A 16,571-nucleotide genomic window follows, 5' to 3' on the forward strand; every position below is an offset into this window, starting at 1 on the left:
GAACAACATGTTCCCCTATTCTCACATTGACAGCGCTGGCTCCTACTATGCCACTCGCTTTTATTGTTTACATTTTTAAGTCAATTTATCATGGCCCATCAAGTGGGTAATGGCTGCCCTGAACACACAAGCCCCTTTCACGTCTCCCTCAGACAGCTCCACAAAGGAAACATTCATTCAAGACTGGACCATGAATAACCCCTCATTGAAAAGCGCTGCTCGCTAAACAAGCCAAGGAAAGAGACAATGAGCCCTTTGAGAGCAGCCACTGCCGAGGTGGGCACAAAGGAAACGCCAGTTAGACACATTTACAGTGTAGTATAAACCCCTCTTCTCCCTCTCCCCAAACGCAACCCAAGAGAATTCAACAGATAATTCAAATATTCGAGTTCAGGAGGTCCCAGCTGAGGGTTCCACTTGGACATCAGCTCTTTGCGTCTCTGATAGAACACAATCGCTCGACACATTCGGTCGTCTGAAATGCCAGAGAGGAGTCCGAGGCTACAGAAAAGCATAATCACGTAGCGTCGGATCACGTTATGTCCCGCGACATGTCAGGGTCAACAACCCCACTTTCAGAAGTGACCGGTGACAAGTGCACTTCCACACGTATGGCAGCACGTACTTGCCTGGCTCCAGGACATGAGCATTTTACCAACTTAAGATTAAGGCTGAGCCTATTACAATCGGATTATTTTTATTTCAGGGAAGCTTTCCCTCTCACCAGCAGTAACCCCTACAGCTGTGCATCCTTCTTCCAGAGGATGCTGAAGTTAAAGGAGGAGTCATCAGTCAGACTGAAAGAAGATCCGTAACTCAGGATTCATCCATGTACTGAATACAGATGCTTAAAATTAACCTTCATACTCTTCCCACAGAGCACCCTCGGTACAGATGACAGGGCTCAGTCCGAGAGTGGAATTACTTGAATTCCAGAAATTAAGGGGCACACAGATCCAGAAAAGGCTTTATTAGGAATGTTTAAGGTACAGTGTTGCATACTCTTGATTCACACTGTATTTTAAACAGAGTTCAGGACCCAGGTAAGCCAGAACGCAGGCTTTTCAGCTACCAAATTCAAGTAGCCACATGTTATATACAGGTTTTGCACCGGCTTGCTGGATTGCAAGACCCTGCCGCAGTGAGTTAAGCCAGACCGACTTGCAGAAGGCATTTTTCTGTGTTACCAGAGAGGCTTTGCGGATCAACCCCAGTTCCCAAGGTACCACAGAGCAGGTCTGCAGCCTCGTTCCCCTCTCCTCATGCGCTGGGGGCATACTGCATGGCTAGCCGGTCAAAGTCATTCTCCTTCAAATCAGAAACAAAAATAAAATGAACAAACCTTGAACTTTACTGAAAATTTAATAAAACCTGCAGTAGCTGAAGAGAACACTACTACCACAGCTCACTAAGGCAAAAGGAATTCTAAGAAGCATGATCACCTGTATCGGTTCTCAATTTTTTTCGATTTGTTCCATTTTCCCTTCACTATTATCTTTACCCTTCTTTCCTCCTCCCCAAATTCTCTTTTCCGGAAGGATGTTTCCACTATTTAAGCGCAGTGTCCAATGGTAACAAACTTCTGACTCAGATTAAGAACCCGTATCTCAGAGCTATTCTTTCAAAATGTTAGCCGGTTCAGGTACATCACTCCTTTGTTTAACACCTGGCTTGTGTTTCCCAACACCTCTCACAAGGGCTAGAAAATTTGCTAGCAAGTGATGTGACAGCGAAAGAACATGGACCTGCCCCCTCAGAACTCCAGTCACGTTTACTGGTAAAGAATCCACTCACCCCATCGGACACTGGTACGAGGCATGAAAAATTCAGTTTTATATTAGAAAGTAATTAGTACCTTTGCTTGATACTCCTTTATGAATGGATGATTTTTATGCGCATCTTTCAACTGTGACAAATAGCGATTCGTAACCTGATGGGATGAGATAGATCAATTTAAAAATTGAGATAACATGAAGAGAAGCCAAGAGTTTAAAACATTACACTTCAATGTATTTGTTTGCAGCGAGTACAGACCTGATTTTTTCAGTGTCCTGAATGTTAGCAGCCCCAGCTAAAACCAGTATGACCTTTGCATACTCTGCACTTAAAAATCAGACTTTAAATAGTGGGTTCAAGAAAATAATCAGTGAGAACTGAACTCAGAACTCCAGAGGTTTTTCTTTTTCCGCCCAGGCCTTCCTCTCAAGTCTACCGTTGCCTGCAACATCTGTATTTCCACACACACTTTATTGAATATTGAAGATGGAAGCTCCCCACACCCCAGAACTATTTTATTTTGTGAATGCCAATCCCGATGAGAACATATAAAATGGCAAAACCCAAGGACAGTTACCACGTGCACTAGGAACACACAACCTGCCCTCAGCAGCAGGAACAGGTTGATCGTATCTGCTTGCTGAGTACAATAAAACAAGCCTCACCTCTGGTGGTTTGCCCAAGTGCTGTGACAGGACAACAAAGTTGATCAGGGTCTCAGGATGGCCACTGTCCTGAAAACAAGAACGATCACCTGATCTATCTGACTTACCTCTACCGCGACTAAGCGTAACGACCAGCACAGTTCTGCGAGAACAAGTTCTGCCAAACCCATAGCTCACTCTACCGGAAAAGGCAAAGTAGAAGAAAAGGTAGGTATTAACAGCGACCACCCTGAGCGATATAGATCGATATACTGGTATTTTCATGAAGTGTAACAGCGAAAGTCCTTGCTGTTTTACTCTGTATCCCCAAGAGAGCAAATCTGCCTGACAAAAACCACAGTACCTTGTCCAATGCCTCTTGAAGTACTCCCTCTGCATCGTCCCACTTGCCCTGAGCCATATAGCAGGCTGCTTGTCCGTTAAGCAGGAGGAGGGTGGAGGAGCATTTGTCTGCCATCTCTTGGAAGATGTAATAGGCATCTTGTAACTTCTCACCACCCTGCAAAGGGAGGAGACAAACACCCACAGTTTCATTACATGTTGCCAAGAAGCCTGTACATTCTTGCCATGGTTGAAGGACTAGGCACAAAGTTTATTTCTAGGGTTATAAAGCACAGGTATAAAATGCATAAGAACCAATGCTAAGAGCTGTTTGCATTCATGTGATCTCCTGTACCACAACAGACCACTGTCAGACCGTAAACAGAAGAAATGCAAAAATATTAAGAACCACTTAAATGATTGAAAGATCCAGGTTTCCATTAAAAAAGAAAAAAAAACCACTTCAGAAAAAACACTTCAGATGTTTGACATAATAAAGGATTATGAAATGAGATTTTTATAATTAAGCACAGGTATGGACACCTGGTGCTTCAGAAAGGTTCTACATGCAGCAGCTTCCACCAATTAGAGGTGGGGTCCTTAGTGGAAACTAAAATCTTAAGGAGAATCTAGCTGCACACTGTTGTAAGGCAAGGGCTATGTATGAGAGATTTCATAACAAAACCAAGTGAACACTGAAAAAAGAAGTCTTCATAGTATAACAGGTTATTGCATGCATAACCTCGGACTGCACTGCATTTTAGGAGACTGCTTATTTTCAATCACCTGATTATCTGGACTACCAAACAGTGTACGTTTTTGTCTGATTCACAAACATGCTCAAAGACAGTCTGCTCTAAGCAGAGAATTACTTTTTTTTCCTGGAGTTTAACTGCAAGGTCTGGATGCTAGTAACACTGCAGCTTGCCATGTTATATTATAATGTTTTGTGAATTATTTAAGCGTAGTTTAGCTCTTCCCTGTGCAAGTTGAAGGCTAAGGAGCACAGATGAAAGGCCGACAATCAAAATAGCCAGTTAGTTTGTGAAGCCAGCTACCAATATTTTCTGTGTACTTGAAGGAAGGGAAAAAAAAACCCCACAACCAAAAACCAAAAAACCTGCATGCTTTTCTGAAAGCATGATCTGAAAAGAGCAATCAGGAACAAGATATGGAGTGGTGTTTCTCAGATGTTGTGGGCTTGGGATCCCCAGTTAAGATACTCACTATGGCCAGGTTCACCCAGGCAGTTGCCAGCTGAGTAAGAGTCGCATCCTCATCTTGCTCCTGCATCTTCTTAAGTTCCTTGCTGCAGAGGCAAAAGTGGGAGTCACATAAAAGAAAGACAAGGCGACTTCTGCACTTCTTTAAGATACGAACAAAATGTTGTCGTTCCCTCTCCCAGCTCTTCCATCGCTATAGCATAACAGCCACAGCAAGTTGGCACAAACGCCTCTTAATATTTTACTGAAAGAATCTGTGAAAGACCTCCCTGGTTTACTTCCCTATGGGAAGTTAGAAACCCAGGACTAGAGATTCAAACCACATTTGGCCAAAGGTAAGATTAAACCTAGAGGTCCATCTCTTCCTTTAGCTGTACCCAGCTATATTATCTCCGCAACTTTTGCGACTTGAAGAATAAAAACCTTTTACAGCGCACCCATACCCACACACAAGTTCTTCTGTCCATTGCAGGTGTTAAAATGCTGCCCCTTGGGGGAGGCCGGGTGATGAAAATTCTCTTATCAAGGCCCACCCACAGAAGCACCATTAAGAAGCAAAGGGACACAAACTTACTTACCGAGCCAGATCAAGCCTGTCGAGCTTCAGAAGAATCTGTATCATCATGGCCATGCTGCAACGAACAAGAGCAAAGTGATTTTCACAACTGCATGCTTTACTGCTCCCTGCGCTTTGCCTGGGAGTCTGCTGCTTAGCAGAGAGGTACTGCCAGCGCCCAGGGACGAGCCTCCCTGCCGCAGGGAGCCAACAGAGCAGGCGTTTCTCAGAGCTGGACCCAGAAAGGGGAAACTTGCTCCTAGCTCCCAAGCGCTCCCTCGCTGTACTGACATAACGCTCATTTCAGCAATTCTGAACACATATGAATCAATAAATCAGGCTCTTAAGTTTCACAAGGGAGCAATAGACTTGATATTGCGGGACGAGCACCAAATCACTTACTACTAAGGAGGCAAACCTCAAAGCAGTTTCTCAATGGTTTCAGAGCTTTTTAGAGATAAGCCAGACCATTTCTACGGCACCTACCTGTAGACAAGAGAGAGGCTTTGCTAGCACACACCTCTGCGATGCCAGGGCGAATTACACTTACCATTCCAAGCTCTCCCCTTGATGCAGAGTACGCAGAGCCGCATCAGGATTTTTGTCGTGGAAATAGATGGAAGCAGCCATCAGCAAGAAAGTAGTATTGGCTATATCAACACTTTTTGCCATTTTCTTGTCCAAATCAGCAACAATGGCATCCCTATGAAGATTAAGGGTGAGAAAACGGGAGTGTTTCATTACTAAGCAAGACAAAAAAATCCTGCCTCCACACAATTCTGCCTTTTTGAGATTCACTGCAAAACCACAGAAAAATCATAACAAAGACCACGCTTCTACAAGAAACTTTCCACGTGGAAACATATTCCCTGTTAGACAGCGCTTGAGTTCCAACTAATTATCAGACTTACCTTTGACTCTCATTTGAAAGATATTCTGCAAACATCCTCACCGCTTGGAGCTCAGGACTAGCATTGGCTTTAATTTCATCCAGGACAACACCATATTTTCTCTATTGAAGGCAAACAAGAAGAATCTATAATTTACTTATTTTTAAGAGTACAGAAAATAATTGTTTACTTTCTAAAACCTTTTTTACAACCACCACCACCAGGGCAAATTTCTACTTTGTCTCTCCCATCGTATTCCACAAACGCAGCCAAACTTCATAACTAAGGACTATTTCCCCATAGACCATTTTAAAGCTACAGAAGAGCCTCTCAAAGAGGTCTCGTCAGGTCATCCTGACCCTACAAACAGCACACTGCGTTGACAATTGCATTACTTTTGGGGGATACATTATGTTCCGTTGCTGAAGAAGGAATTAATACCAAATTGTGTAACGCCGTATTCACCGGTCTCAGATTCACAACCTCCCCGACTCCAGCCCAGCGCTCAGATTATGCTGCTGCAAATACAACACTTGCAACCTCACCTGGGCGATGTAGGCTCGGAATAAGAAAACATCCCTCTCCACTTCCTTCTCCGGATTAGACGGCTGAAGGGATGACAGGAAACAAGAACCTCTCTCAGCCACCTGCACAGCCATAACCCAACCCGCAACAACACAACGCCACACACGAGATTCCCCCAGAGAAACGATACCCGCCCCCCCACACACACACACATTCCCGGGGCCCACCGGAGCCCCACTTTGCCCCCAGTGTCCCCCTGTTAGAGCAGGGAGATGGGGAGCACTGAAAACAGCCTGGGACGAGGCGGGCAGGGACGAAGGGCAGCCGGGGAGCCCCAGGCTCGCCCCTCTGGACGCCGGGGCCGCCGGTCCCGAAGACAGGCACCGACCCGCGGGCCAAAGGACGACCCGTCCCCCTCCCGAGCCGCCCCTACCTTGACCCGCTGTGCCTCGTTGATGGCGGCCTGGTAGGCCCCGATGTAGAAGCTGTTCTTCACGTCGAAGAGCTCGTCGGCGTCGCCGCCCTGACCAGCGGAGCCCGCACCCGCCCCGGACGCCATTTCCCCCCCTCAGACACGTCTCCGGAAGCAGCTGAGCCCCGGCGGCTGCCGGGAGCCGCCGTCTCCATGGAGACCACCCGCGCCAGCCAATAAACACGCAAAAAGGCGGAAACGTCACCAGAGCGCCGGAAGCGGCTGCCGAGCAAGGCAGACTGGGTGTGGGGTCAGCAGGAGGCAGCCAATGAGAAGGACAGGCGCGTCCGGTGACGCGCAATCAGAAGCGCCGGGTGCAGACGGGCACGGCCATGGCGGAGTTCCGGGCGCTGGGGCTGGCGCCGTGGCTGGTGGAGCAGGCGCGGCAGGTGGGGCTGAGCCGGCCCACGCCCGTGCAGGCCGCCTGCATCCCGCCCGTGCTGCAGGGTGAGGGCGCCCGGTCCCCGTCCCCGGTCCCCGTCCCCGGTCCCCGTCCCCGGTCCCCGGTCCCCGGTCCCCGGTCCCCGTCCCCGGTCCCCGTCCCCGGTCCCCGGTCCCCGGTCCCCGGTCCCCGTCCCCGGTCCCCGTCCCCGGTCCCCGTCCCCGTCCCGCTCCCGGGGTTAACGGCTGCTGACGGTCCCCGTCCCTCTGCCTCCCTCGCAGGTCGCGACTGCCTGGGCTGCGCCAAGACGGGCAGCGGGAAGACGGCGGCCTTCGTGCTGCCCGTGCTGCAGGTGCTCTCCGAGGACCCCTACGGCATCTTCTGCCTGGTGCTGACACCCACCAGGTATGGGAACGGACCGGGCGAGCCGGCCCCGGAAGGCCCCGCCGCGGCGGCCGGCCCCGCTTCAGCTCTCTCCTCCCCGGCAGGGAGCTGGCGTACCAGATCGCCGAGCAGTTCCGTGTCCTGGGGAAACCCCTCGGCCTGAAGGACTGCGTGGTGGTGGGCGGCCTGGGTGAGTGCTGCTGCGTGGGGTCGGAGCCTCCGCCTTCCCCTCCGGCCCCGGTACGGCTGGGCTGGGAAAGAGCAGAGCGCCCGGGGAGGCTCTCTTTCCACACGGTGTGTTTTCTTCGTGCTGAGGAGCTGTTATCCAGTGCCCGAGGCAGCGGAGGCTGGTGGAAATAAGGAGAGTGACATTTTCTAGCCTTACAGACCAAAGGATTTTAGGGTCCGTGTTCAATTGCCCCATAACTCGGCTCTGTGGTTCTTGTTGCAGACATGGTGGAGCAGGCACTGGAGCTCTCCCGTAAGCCCCACGTGGTCATCGCTACGCCCGGCAGGCTGGCAGATCACCTGCGCAGTTCCAACACTTTCAGCCTTAAAAAACTGAAGTTCTTGGTAAGGCAGCTTTCCTTTTTTTTTTTTAATGCTTTTCAGATTTTTAGCTTTGTAGGTATGCATGCGGATGATCTCATTTATTTTTGGCTGGGCCTAGGTTTTGGATGAAGCTGACCGGTTGTTGGAGCAGGGCTGTGCTGACTTCACCGCGGACCTGGAGGTGATTCTGGAGGCTGTTCCAGCACGCAGACAAACGTTGCTGTTCAGCGCCACGCTAACCGATACGCTGAACGAGCTGAAGAGCCTGGCCGCCAACAGACCGTTCTTCTGGGAGGCTGTGTCCGAGTAAGTCTCCATCCACTCTGCTGAGCGGGTGAAGAATCCCGTTTCCTCTCCGTTATCTTGTCTTTCATCTCCCTTGTGTTCCATCTTCACTTGCCCAACCGGTGCTTCTTGGTGCTTTGCCTTGCCTTCCCAACAGGGTGCGGACAGTGGATGAATTGGACCAGCGCTACTTGCTTGTACCTGAAGCACTCAAGGACGCATACCTTGTCCATTTAATCCAGACCTTCCAGGACGAGCACGAAGACTGGTCTATTATTATCTTTACCAAAACCTGCAAGTGAGTGGCATTGTTCCTTGTGATTGCCCTTCACGTAGGGGTGCCTTTATGCTTCTAGTTCAGACCCCAAATTCCCGCTGTATTCGGTTATAGGCTGGGATGGTATTTGCTTCCTTAGTCTGCTCTGAAATTTGGTAGAAAAACACCTTTTCCTTTGAGCAATCTGGGGCTAAATTCCTTCTCGAGGGATCCTGGCTCTGTCCTGATCCATCAGCTTTACATTTTCCTGTTATATTCTGATTTTTTGGGTTTTTTCCCCTTCAAGGGACTGCCAGGTCTTGAACATGATGCTTAGGAAATACAGCTTTCCTTCTGTAGCTCTGCATTCCATGATGAAACAGGTGAGTGACGGGACAGATCTGTGACATGGATGCTTCCAGCTGCATCCTGAGCCAGGCGCCTGTCCAAGTCCTACAGCTCCTGTGGATCACAACGTCCCTCACGCAAACTTTTCTCTTTACAGCGGCAACGATTTGCAGCTTTAGCAAAGTTCAAGTCCAGCATCTTTAAGATTCTCATTGCCACTGACGTCGCTGCCAGGTAAGGGAAAAACGCGGTCTCTGTTGCCAGAGGTCTTAAGGCTGCTTTTTAAGCACCAGAACCACTGTGGAGATTAGGCTGGGTTTAGCAAGAGCAGAGCTTTAAATTCTCCCCACTTGGGTAGGACACGGTTGTTCATTTCCGTTGTACAACATCTCTGAGCTGTGTTTTGGAGCCCACTTGCATGTGATGTAGCTGTGACCCTGGGTTATTTTGCTGCAGCAGGTGTGTGTGTGTGTTCTAGCAGGAGAACAATTTCTGTGAGGCTTAGTGTGTTCTCTGGGTCTAGGAGGGAACGGCAGGCTACAAGGCGACGTTGCATTTTGTGACTATTGGAGAGTTGCACGTGGAGAGAGTTTGTCCTAGAATCAGCCCGAGCCAATAAAGACTATATTAATGAGAATATGGGGCTCTTGGAGAAAGCAGAGGACAGGAACTTAAACTGCATAAACTGTTTTAATAAAACAGTGTTTGTCAACTTCTGTTCTCTTTCCCTGCGTTCCAGAGGTTTGGACATTCCTGCAGTACAAGTTGTCATCAATCACAACACTCCTGGCCTGCCAAAAATCTACATTCACCGGGTTGGCCGGACAGCCCGTGCAGGTGAGTAGGGGAAACCGCGTGCCGTTTGCTGGCTAAAACTGGGATCCCAGTGCTGGGGCTGAGCCCTGAATGGGTGCGCGGAGGCTTCGCAGCAGCTGCAGCGCAGTCTTTTGGGTCAGCGCCAGATCTACTCAGATCACTGGCTCGGCATCCTGCCTTGAGACTGCAACGATGGCTCACCCTGACTTGTGTCTGATCTGCACCAGTAGTTAACTGAATTTTCAGAGCAAATAAAGACCCCTCTGAGCACCCCGTCACCATAACGTGCTAGGCTGACTCATGGGGATGGATGGAATTTGGCGTGGGCTAGGCTTCATCTCCCTCTGCTTGTCAAGATTCATATATCACTGTGTTTTCATCATCCAGGTCGGAAAGGAATAGCTATTACACTGGTGACGCAGTACGACATCCATCTCATACACGCTATTGAGGAGGAAATCAGTAAGTAGAGCACCAGTAATGCTGCTAAAATGTGGGATCCTGTATGTTCTTTTGTGCTTGTGGTACTTGCAGCCCTGATTTCATCAGTGCAGAATGTATGATCCAGAACATCAGCATAAAATGGTTTCTTTTCCCTGTGTGGCTAAGACTTGGAAAAGAGCAGGAGCCCTTGAATCTCTGTCAGCTTTGATTCTGCTCTTGCGTGTGCCAGGCATGAACGTGTTTGTCTTCCTGCTATTTCTAGTGGAGAACCAGTGTGTTGAACCTTCTCTGTTACCTTTTTATTAAAGCAGCCAGCTTCTTCCTTACTTCCTTGCTTGCTTGCTTCCTTCCTTCCTGTGTATGCTGAGGTGGACAAAAAGAACAGGCTGCTTTGCATAGGTTCAGACTTCGTCTTTTTTTAGGAAGTAGACCTAATTAACACAACATCTTATGCTACGGGGAACTGTAGGCAGAGGGGAGGATTTAATCCTTTCTTGTAGGCCTGAAGAAGTCAGAGTGATCATAGCATATGACAACAATTCCACTGATAATCAGTGGAACTATATTGGGTTTTTTCCTAGTTGAGAATCTGCCCCTGGATTTTGTAACCATGGTCTGTAAATGTCTCGCCCCGATTTAGAACTGAAGCTGCAGGAGTTCTCTGTGGAGGAGCGGTTTGTGCTTGACATCTTCACCCAAGTGAACGTCACCAGGAGGGAATGTGAAATAGTAAGTGTGCAAACATGAAACCCCTTTGTTCAGAGGACTGGAGATCTTGGGCAGCTGGGTGTAACCAGGAGATTCGTTGCAGTCTAACATGGGGCTCTGGATATGCAGCTTTGCTCTTGAGCACATAAATAAGAATTTTTCTTCCTTTTTCTAGTGGAAGCACTTGGATGTGTGTGCGTGGAGGGTTGTTTTAGTTATCTTCGCTAGGTTTGCTCTGTTACTGCACATTTTTGCAGCATTTTTGTGCTGCTGAGTGTTGAGGCTGGTACTTTGGGGGGAAGGTCTGCAGGCTACCACATGCATGCACACTGGTGAGGTTCTGCTGACTCTTTAGAGCTCTACTGCTTTTCTCCATGTCAGACTTGGTGCTCGGTTACTGATTGTCCTGCTGTATTTTTGCTTTGACAGGAACTGGAGGGAATGGATTTTGATGAGAAGAAAGAAATAAATAAGCGGAAACAAATGATCCTTGAAGGGAAGGTGAGAGTTGCTGCTATATAAACTACTTTGATCAATAGGTAGTATAATGCCATCGATGTGGACAAGGAATGACAGTTCCTCCCTCACTGCTGTGGTGTTTCCGCCTCACTCCCCTTCAGGGTGGTGAAGTTTTATCTTAAAGGGTGACTGATATTAAAAAGGGCATTGGAGTAGTGTCTGACTTACGCAGCCTACTCAGTCACAGGCTAGAAAACAGCGTGGGCATCTAGGAAAGGCAAAGGGGCTGGCACTGTCCCTAGGCATGTCACTAGCGTCCTGGAATTTGCCATTGCAGGATCCAGATCTGGAGGCAAAAAGGAAGGCAGAGCTAGCCAAGATCAAGAAGAAAAACAAGAAATTCCGTGAGAAGGTCCAGCAGACACTGCAGAAGAAAAAGCAACTGCAGCTGAAGAGGAAACTGCAGAAGAAGATGGAGCGGCGGAACAAACTGCATGCTACGGAAGAGAAGTAACATCCTTTGGCCTGACTTGCTTGGCTCGGACTGCCCTGATGTTGCTGCTGCTTGGGGAATACTGGGATCTAACGTGTTTTAATGTGGACACTTCTGACCTGAAATCAGTGTTGGAGAGTAGGGGGAAGGTGGGTGAGGGGAGAAGGGACGCTTTGATAAACTGTCTCCGTTATTTTTCCTTCCTGCACAATGCTGCTGGCTTGGGCCATTCCTGGCAGGCTGGATCAGTCTCCTGGAAGAATGCCTTTCAAGAGCATGTTTCCTTCCTCCAGCAAAGGAGAGGCCAGACCTGAATTCTTGGTGACGTGAAGGGAAATAAAGATCCTCTCTCTCTTCCCCCTTCATTCAGTCATTGCTCTTTCCCTTTCAAGGGCTGGTGCTTGCCACTCACACTTGTTTATATCAACAGATTCTCCCCTGAGCCAGAGTCTAAAAATACTGTGACAAAATGAGCTCAGCCCCTATCTGTGCCATAGCCCAGAGTTTTCTGAGATGAAAATTCCTGAAACACGTTGGGAGTTTGTATTCTGTGGCTGGTCCTGGGGTTGTCTTGGGATAATTCTGCTTTATACATTTAAGTGATACTCTTGCCTGCGATTGTCTGCCTTGGCTCAGACTCCAGCCCTGGGCTGCTATCTGTAGGGATAGCAGAGTCATGGTTTGGAGACCGGGGCTGCTGGGGACTCTCTTTTCCCAGATGATCAGTCAGTTCAAAGACCGTTTCTGGCACAGAAGAACAACCCCAGGAGTAGGATTGCCTTGTTTCTTGTACCATCCAAGACTAATCAGAGTGGTTTATATTTGGGTCTGCTCTGTAGGTTTCTGGGCTTCCCTGTGTAGATTTGCATCACGTATGTTTGAAACAGGAGGTTGGTTAGGCTGGCAGGGGCTGAGCTCTCCTAAGAAACAGTTGCATTTCCCTATGGAGACAGAACATGAAATTCCAGAGTAGCTCAGGCCAGCGTTTGGCCAGCTCTGTTCTGATGTCAGGTTTGATCCTCAGTGCCTTCTTTAATGTTCAGAGCTTTCTATGACTTGAGACTGAAGATTTGTTATTTCTGTCCTCTGGCTTACAAAAATAGTTTCTATGGTCAGTGCCCAAATAAATATTTATTGCAACAAGTGACTGGATGTTTGACCTTCTCTAACACATGGGAGAGTTGTGGGATCTTAGGGGCGGGGAGCAGTACTTGTGTGGCAAACAGCTTGGAGATAAAATTGGTTTTATTTCAAGAGATGAGCTGGATAAGGATTGAGCTTCTTGTGGGTGTTATATCCCTCAGTCCCTTCATGCAACCTCAGCCAAGATCCTTTCCTGGGAGCATGCGGTCCCTGTGGTGCCTTTGCCTGACTCAAGCGTGGTCTGTGGACAGTGAGGTCTTGCAGAGGAAAGCTGTTTCCCTCAGGGAAACTCCTCCAGCCATGCACAGCAGGGCCTCCGGGTCCCTTCAGGCCATGCAGGAGTGCAGTGCTGACACGGGCTTGGGAGGTGCGGGTCCATCTGCTGCCTGGTGGCAGGCGAGATGGGTGTGGTACCGCTGGGGTTTCAGAGATGCCCGAACATGTTCCTCCTCGCTTTGTCCTCTTGGGTGCCTTCCAGGAAGGAAAAAGCACTCAACAGCCTGCCTTGTAGCACAGCTTGCTGTCACCGGTGGCAGCTGCTGCAGCAGCAGCAAATAGGTTTGTATCAGACTGATGCTTTCTGAATACTAAATGCTTCTACAGCCTCGTGCATGCTAATTTGTGGAGCAAGTCTGTTAGCTGTAGATTAAAAAGACATCCTCTCTGGGACAGGTTGCTCCTGCCTTCCTGGGAGGGTGCTGATACTGCCTTGGAGTGTCAGTTGATCCCCTCCCTCTCGCAGACATTTCTTAACCTGCCGTCTGAAGTCTCTTTGCTTCAGCCTGGTGGGGGTTTCTCAGTTTGTCTCCTTCCAGCACAACGTGACATGTGGGGTTTGATCAAGGCTCTTGTCTTGAAGCTTTATTCAAAATTCCTTTTAATACATCCCTTGTCTTTCTTGAGCAGCCTTCTCTGTGAGGGTAGGACACGTGCTGGAAATAAGAGCTCTCTGTAGTGCTGACTAGATGCTCTTGCTTCAGATAATCAGTTTTGGGAGTGGCTGAGTAGAAAAAGAGGTTGCTGTGCTAGTTGGGAAGTAGAAAGATGCCTAAAATTCCCAGATTAGGAATTTATATCTTGCCCAGGGCCAAAGGACATTGGATGACATTTCTGTACGTGCTGTCAGTACTTCCCCCCAGATAGGATATTCCATTCTGGGGTTTCTAAGCATTGTCATAAACCTTTGGGATCCCCTAGGAATATAAGGACTTCCTTCTCCTCACAGCCTAGATTGTGTCTTGGCTGTAAAACCACCCTCCTCTGTGTGTGGCTCTGCCTGCCAGTCCCCCAGGCAGGCGCTCCCTGCTTCCCTATCTGTGCTGTGCAAGAATTGGCCCGAGCACGGCTGCCTTTTTATGCCCCGCCGTGCCCCAGCACGCCCATCGCCTCTCGCCGCGTGCCTTCCACACGCTCTGCTCTCTCCCCTCCTTCAGCCTCAGCTCCCCAGCTCTGGGGGGCTTCCCCTGGCTGGGTTGCCATGGAAACTTCTCATTTCAGCATCTCCCATCGCTGCCTCTTCCGTGTGCGACTGCTGAACACCACGCTGGCATGGGGGCTGTGCCGGGGCGCGCACGAGGGGCCAGTCCTGCACCCGTGCCAGTGCTCCTCATCCTCCGGTCTCCTCTGGGTGTGAAACCATCGTCCAGCCCTGCTGCTCAGAGGGACTCGGTGAGCACGTGCTCCTCTGCCTCCCACCTTGCAGGGCAATTCTGTCTGGCCTTTACACTGATGGGGCTGTAGGCACAGGCCAAAACTGGCTGCTTTGTGTGTGTTTAAGGAAATATTTGTCTCTTCCTGGAGCATTTCCCCCCATCCCTGCCCCTCTTACGGAGGCACAAACATCTCTGAGGAGTACTTCCCAGAAGTTTTGGAGGGAGAAGGGAGAGGCTGGGATCCTCCTATGTGAGATACACAGTATTTGATAAATCCTGCACACTGGCACTTCTGCTGAACAAGGAAATGTGGAAGTGGGGACAGGTTTGGTAACACGGCCGTCCCCGTCAGGGGCTGGCACCTACTTCATATACAGATTCTGTCTCAGGCAGGAAAGCTCTGGATCTCTATAGTGAAGAAAAGGCAGCTGCAATGAAATAGTCTGGGGTAATTTTTGGGCCTGGCTTTTGATTTCTCTCTGCTGAGTCAGCAGTGCTGCATTGGAGCTCATGTTCCAGCTTTGCTGCTGCTGCTGGCTGCAGGTGCAGCCATTTTCAGCTTCCCCCCTCCCAAGGACTGCACTTGGTCCACACACACCATCTCTGCGTGCATTTACCACGGCTGTACCTTCATGTGGGTTATTCACGCTGTCTGAAATCTCACTGGTCCAGCCTGCACTGTGTCAGCTGCTGCTTTACCTTTGGATGCTCTTTGCGAACACAAACTCAGCTGTTCTGAAAGCCTTAAAAAGCTGCTTAGCAAGCTTTTCTACCAGAAATGGCCTTTTCCCCTCCAAGCCCTTCTCCCGGGGCAGCTTGTGTGCAGCCCTGGGGGGGCCCGCCGCCAGCTTAGCCGGTAGATGGCAGCTGGTGTGCTCTGGACGCCTTTGCTGCTGGCTCTAGTCCTTGTTCAGAGGGAAATACAGCACAGGGCTTCTTGGCTGGGCAGCTGGATATTAAAGATTCGGCTTGAGAAAGCAGGGAGACAGTGGGGGGACAGGGCTGCCTGTCCCCAAGCCTTGCCCATGCAGCAGTCAGGCCCCATCTGGGTGCTGCTGCTGGCAGGATCCTCCTGGGTCAGTGCTTCAAGCCTCAAGATTTTCTCTTTACTGGCAGGGCAAGACTGAGCCTGAACCCTGCAATGCTCCATCGTAGTTATGGCTGCTTCTCCGTTCCAGGGCTCTCCTCCCAACAACTTGCAGTTTCTTTGTTGAACCTTCACCTTTCCTGCTGTACCTTAAAGCTCTTCCCTGCCAGTTTTTGCTGATTAAAATCCTTGTCCGTGGCACACCCTCATTCAGGGCTTGACTGCAGCTGCCCAGACATGTGTCTTCGCTCTGGGTATGACATGCTTGACACTGTAACTCCCCTAGTTCCTCCCTGCCAGCATCAGGACTCCAAAAATGGGACAGAGGGAAAAGGAATACCTGAATTTTTTTTTTTCTTCTGTGCTAAGAAAACCTCCCTGCTGGCTCCATTTAATGCACACCTGCCTCTCACTCCCTGCAGCAGCTCTGTCTCCTGGGAACGCATCCCTGCATGACTTGCTTTGGATTCCTGTCACCTCTGCGAGGGAGAGCAGTTGTCAAGGACCAGAAGACTCTGCTCTGGCCTTGCAAAGAGAAGCTGTGAGCACAGCACTAGCCTGTTGCAGTGCCTCATCCCCACCCTTTCATCTCTGCTCAGTACTTCCCAGTATCATTCTTGAATTCCCAAGCCCAAACATCACAAGCTGTGCTGCTCCCAGGTTGAGCCCACAGGAGAGATAGCACTCATGCCCCCGATCTCTAGGCTCAGACACTGTTTTCATCTACCCATAACAAGGTCTGGACATTAATATCTCCAGCCAGTAAGGCCAGAGTGTTTTCTGTCTGTTGCCTGCTGGGAATTGAAACCCTGTTAGCCTAGCATTGGTGGAAACAGAAGGCAGAGACTATACACAGCATCCTCTCTCACTTGTTGTTCTACCAGCCCTTGGGAAAAATAAGCTAGCAACAGGGTGAGGAGCTAGTGCTGAGGCAGAGGCTGCCCTGTTCTCTGGAGCACACAGCGTCACACGTGCAGACTGCGGGATGGGGTACGTGAGAAAGGGATGACAATTCACAGTTGTTGCAGCCTGCCAAGTCCCCATGAACTACAAAGGGGACGTACGCCCTGGAATAGCTGGTGCTGCAGACTGCAGAGCCCTTCCCTGCATGCCATGGGGACAGAGGCGATACCA

The 16,571-nt window shown here is 49.6% G+C and overlaps 2 protein-coding genes across 3 annotated transcripts; one reads left to right on the top strand and one right to left on the bottom strand.

Annotated features, from left to right (window-relative positions):
• Nucleotides 1–955: 955 nt before the first annotated feature.
• On the bottom strand, nucleotides 956–6,551 carry COPE (COPI coat complex subunit epsilon). 2 transcript variants are annotated; one of them, XM_072845734.1, is made up of 10 exons: nucleotides 6,390–6,551; nucleotides 5,977–6,039; nucleotides 5,453–5,553; nucleotides 5,092–5,244; nucleotides 4,564–4,617; nucleotides 3,990–4,071; nucleotides 2,785–2,940; nucleotides 2,442–2,510; nucleotides 1,856–1,930; nucleotides 956–1,308 (listed from the first exon to the last, which is right to left on the bottom strand). In XM_072845734.1, exons 1-10 carry the CDS (start codon nucleotides 6,513–6,515, stop codon nucleotides 1,261–1,263), a joined length of 927 nt encoding a protein of 308 aa, XP_072701835.1. In that variant the 5' UTR covers nucleotides 6,516–6,551; the 3' UTR covers nucleotides 956–1,260. The 2 variants fall into 2 exon arrangements, with proteins under 2 accessions (XP_072701835.1, XP_072701836.1); XM_072845735.1 differs by lacking the exon at nucleotides 2,442–2,510.
• Nucleotides 6,552–6,715: 164 nt separating this feature from the next.
• Nucleotides 6,716–12,698, top strand: DDX49 (DEAD-box helicase 49). Its single transcript, XM_072845681.1, has 13 exons — nucleotides 6,716–6,875; nucleotides 7,092–7,215; nucleotides 7,299–7,384; nucleotides 7,646–7,767; nucleotides 7,865–8,052; nucleotides 8,189–8,329; nucleotides 8,595–8,670; nucleotides 8,793–8,869; nucleotides 9,375–9,472; nucleotides 9,839–9,913; nucleotides 10,536–10,624; nucleotides 11,033–11,104; nucleotides 11,400–12,698. The coding sequence occupies exons 1-13, from the start codon at nucleotides 6,761–6,763 to the stop codon at nucleotides 11,574–11,576; spliced, it is 1,440 nt and encodes a 479-aa protein (XP_072701782.1). The 5' UTR covers nucleotides 6,716–6,760; the 3' UTR covers nucleotides 11,577–12,698.
• Nucleotides 12,699–16,571: the final 3,873 nt, after the last annotated feature.

This window comes from Ciconia boyciana, chromosome 24 (genome assembly GCF_034638445.1).
Source record: "Ciconia boyciana chromosome 24, ASM3463844v1, whole genome shotgun sequence".
NCBI lineage: Eukaryota > Metazoa > Chordata > Aves > Ciconiiformes > Ciconiidae > Ciconia > Ciconia boyciana.

What these genes read in the sequence shown, in the direction of transcription:
- DDX49 (XM_072845681.1), top strand. Translation starts at nt 6,761, where the DNA reads ATGGCGGAGTTCCGGGCGCTGGGGCTGGCGCCGTGGCTGGTGGAGCAG. An exon ending in CATCCCGCCCGTGCTGCAGG is followed by an intron (nt 6,876 to 7,091) that starts GTGAGGGCGCCC and finishes CCTCCCTCGCAG; the next exon opens with GTCGCGACTGCCTGGGCTGC. An exon ending in TGGCCGGACAGCCCGTGCAG is followed by an intron (nt 9,473 to 9,838) that starts GTGAGTAGGGGA and finishes TTCATCATCCAG; the next exon opens with GTCGGAAAGGAATAGCTATT.
- COPE (XM_072845734.1), bottom strand. Translation starts at nt 6,515, where the DNA reads ATGGCGTCCGGGGCGGGTGCGGGCTCCGCTGGTCAGGGCGGCGACGCC. An exon ending in CTTTCAAATGAGAGTCAAAG is followed by an intron (nt 5,245 to 5,452) that starts GTAAGTCTGATA and finishes TAATCTTCATAG; the next exon opens with GGATGCCATTGTTGCTGATT. An exon ending in TTCAAGAGGCATTGGACAAG is followed by an intron (nt 2,511 to 2,784) that starts GTACTGTGGTTT and finishes TCTTGTTTTCAG; the next exon opens with GACAGTGGCCATCCTGAGAC.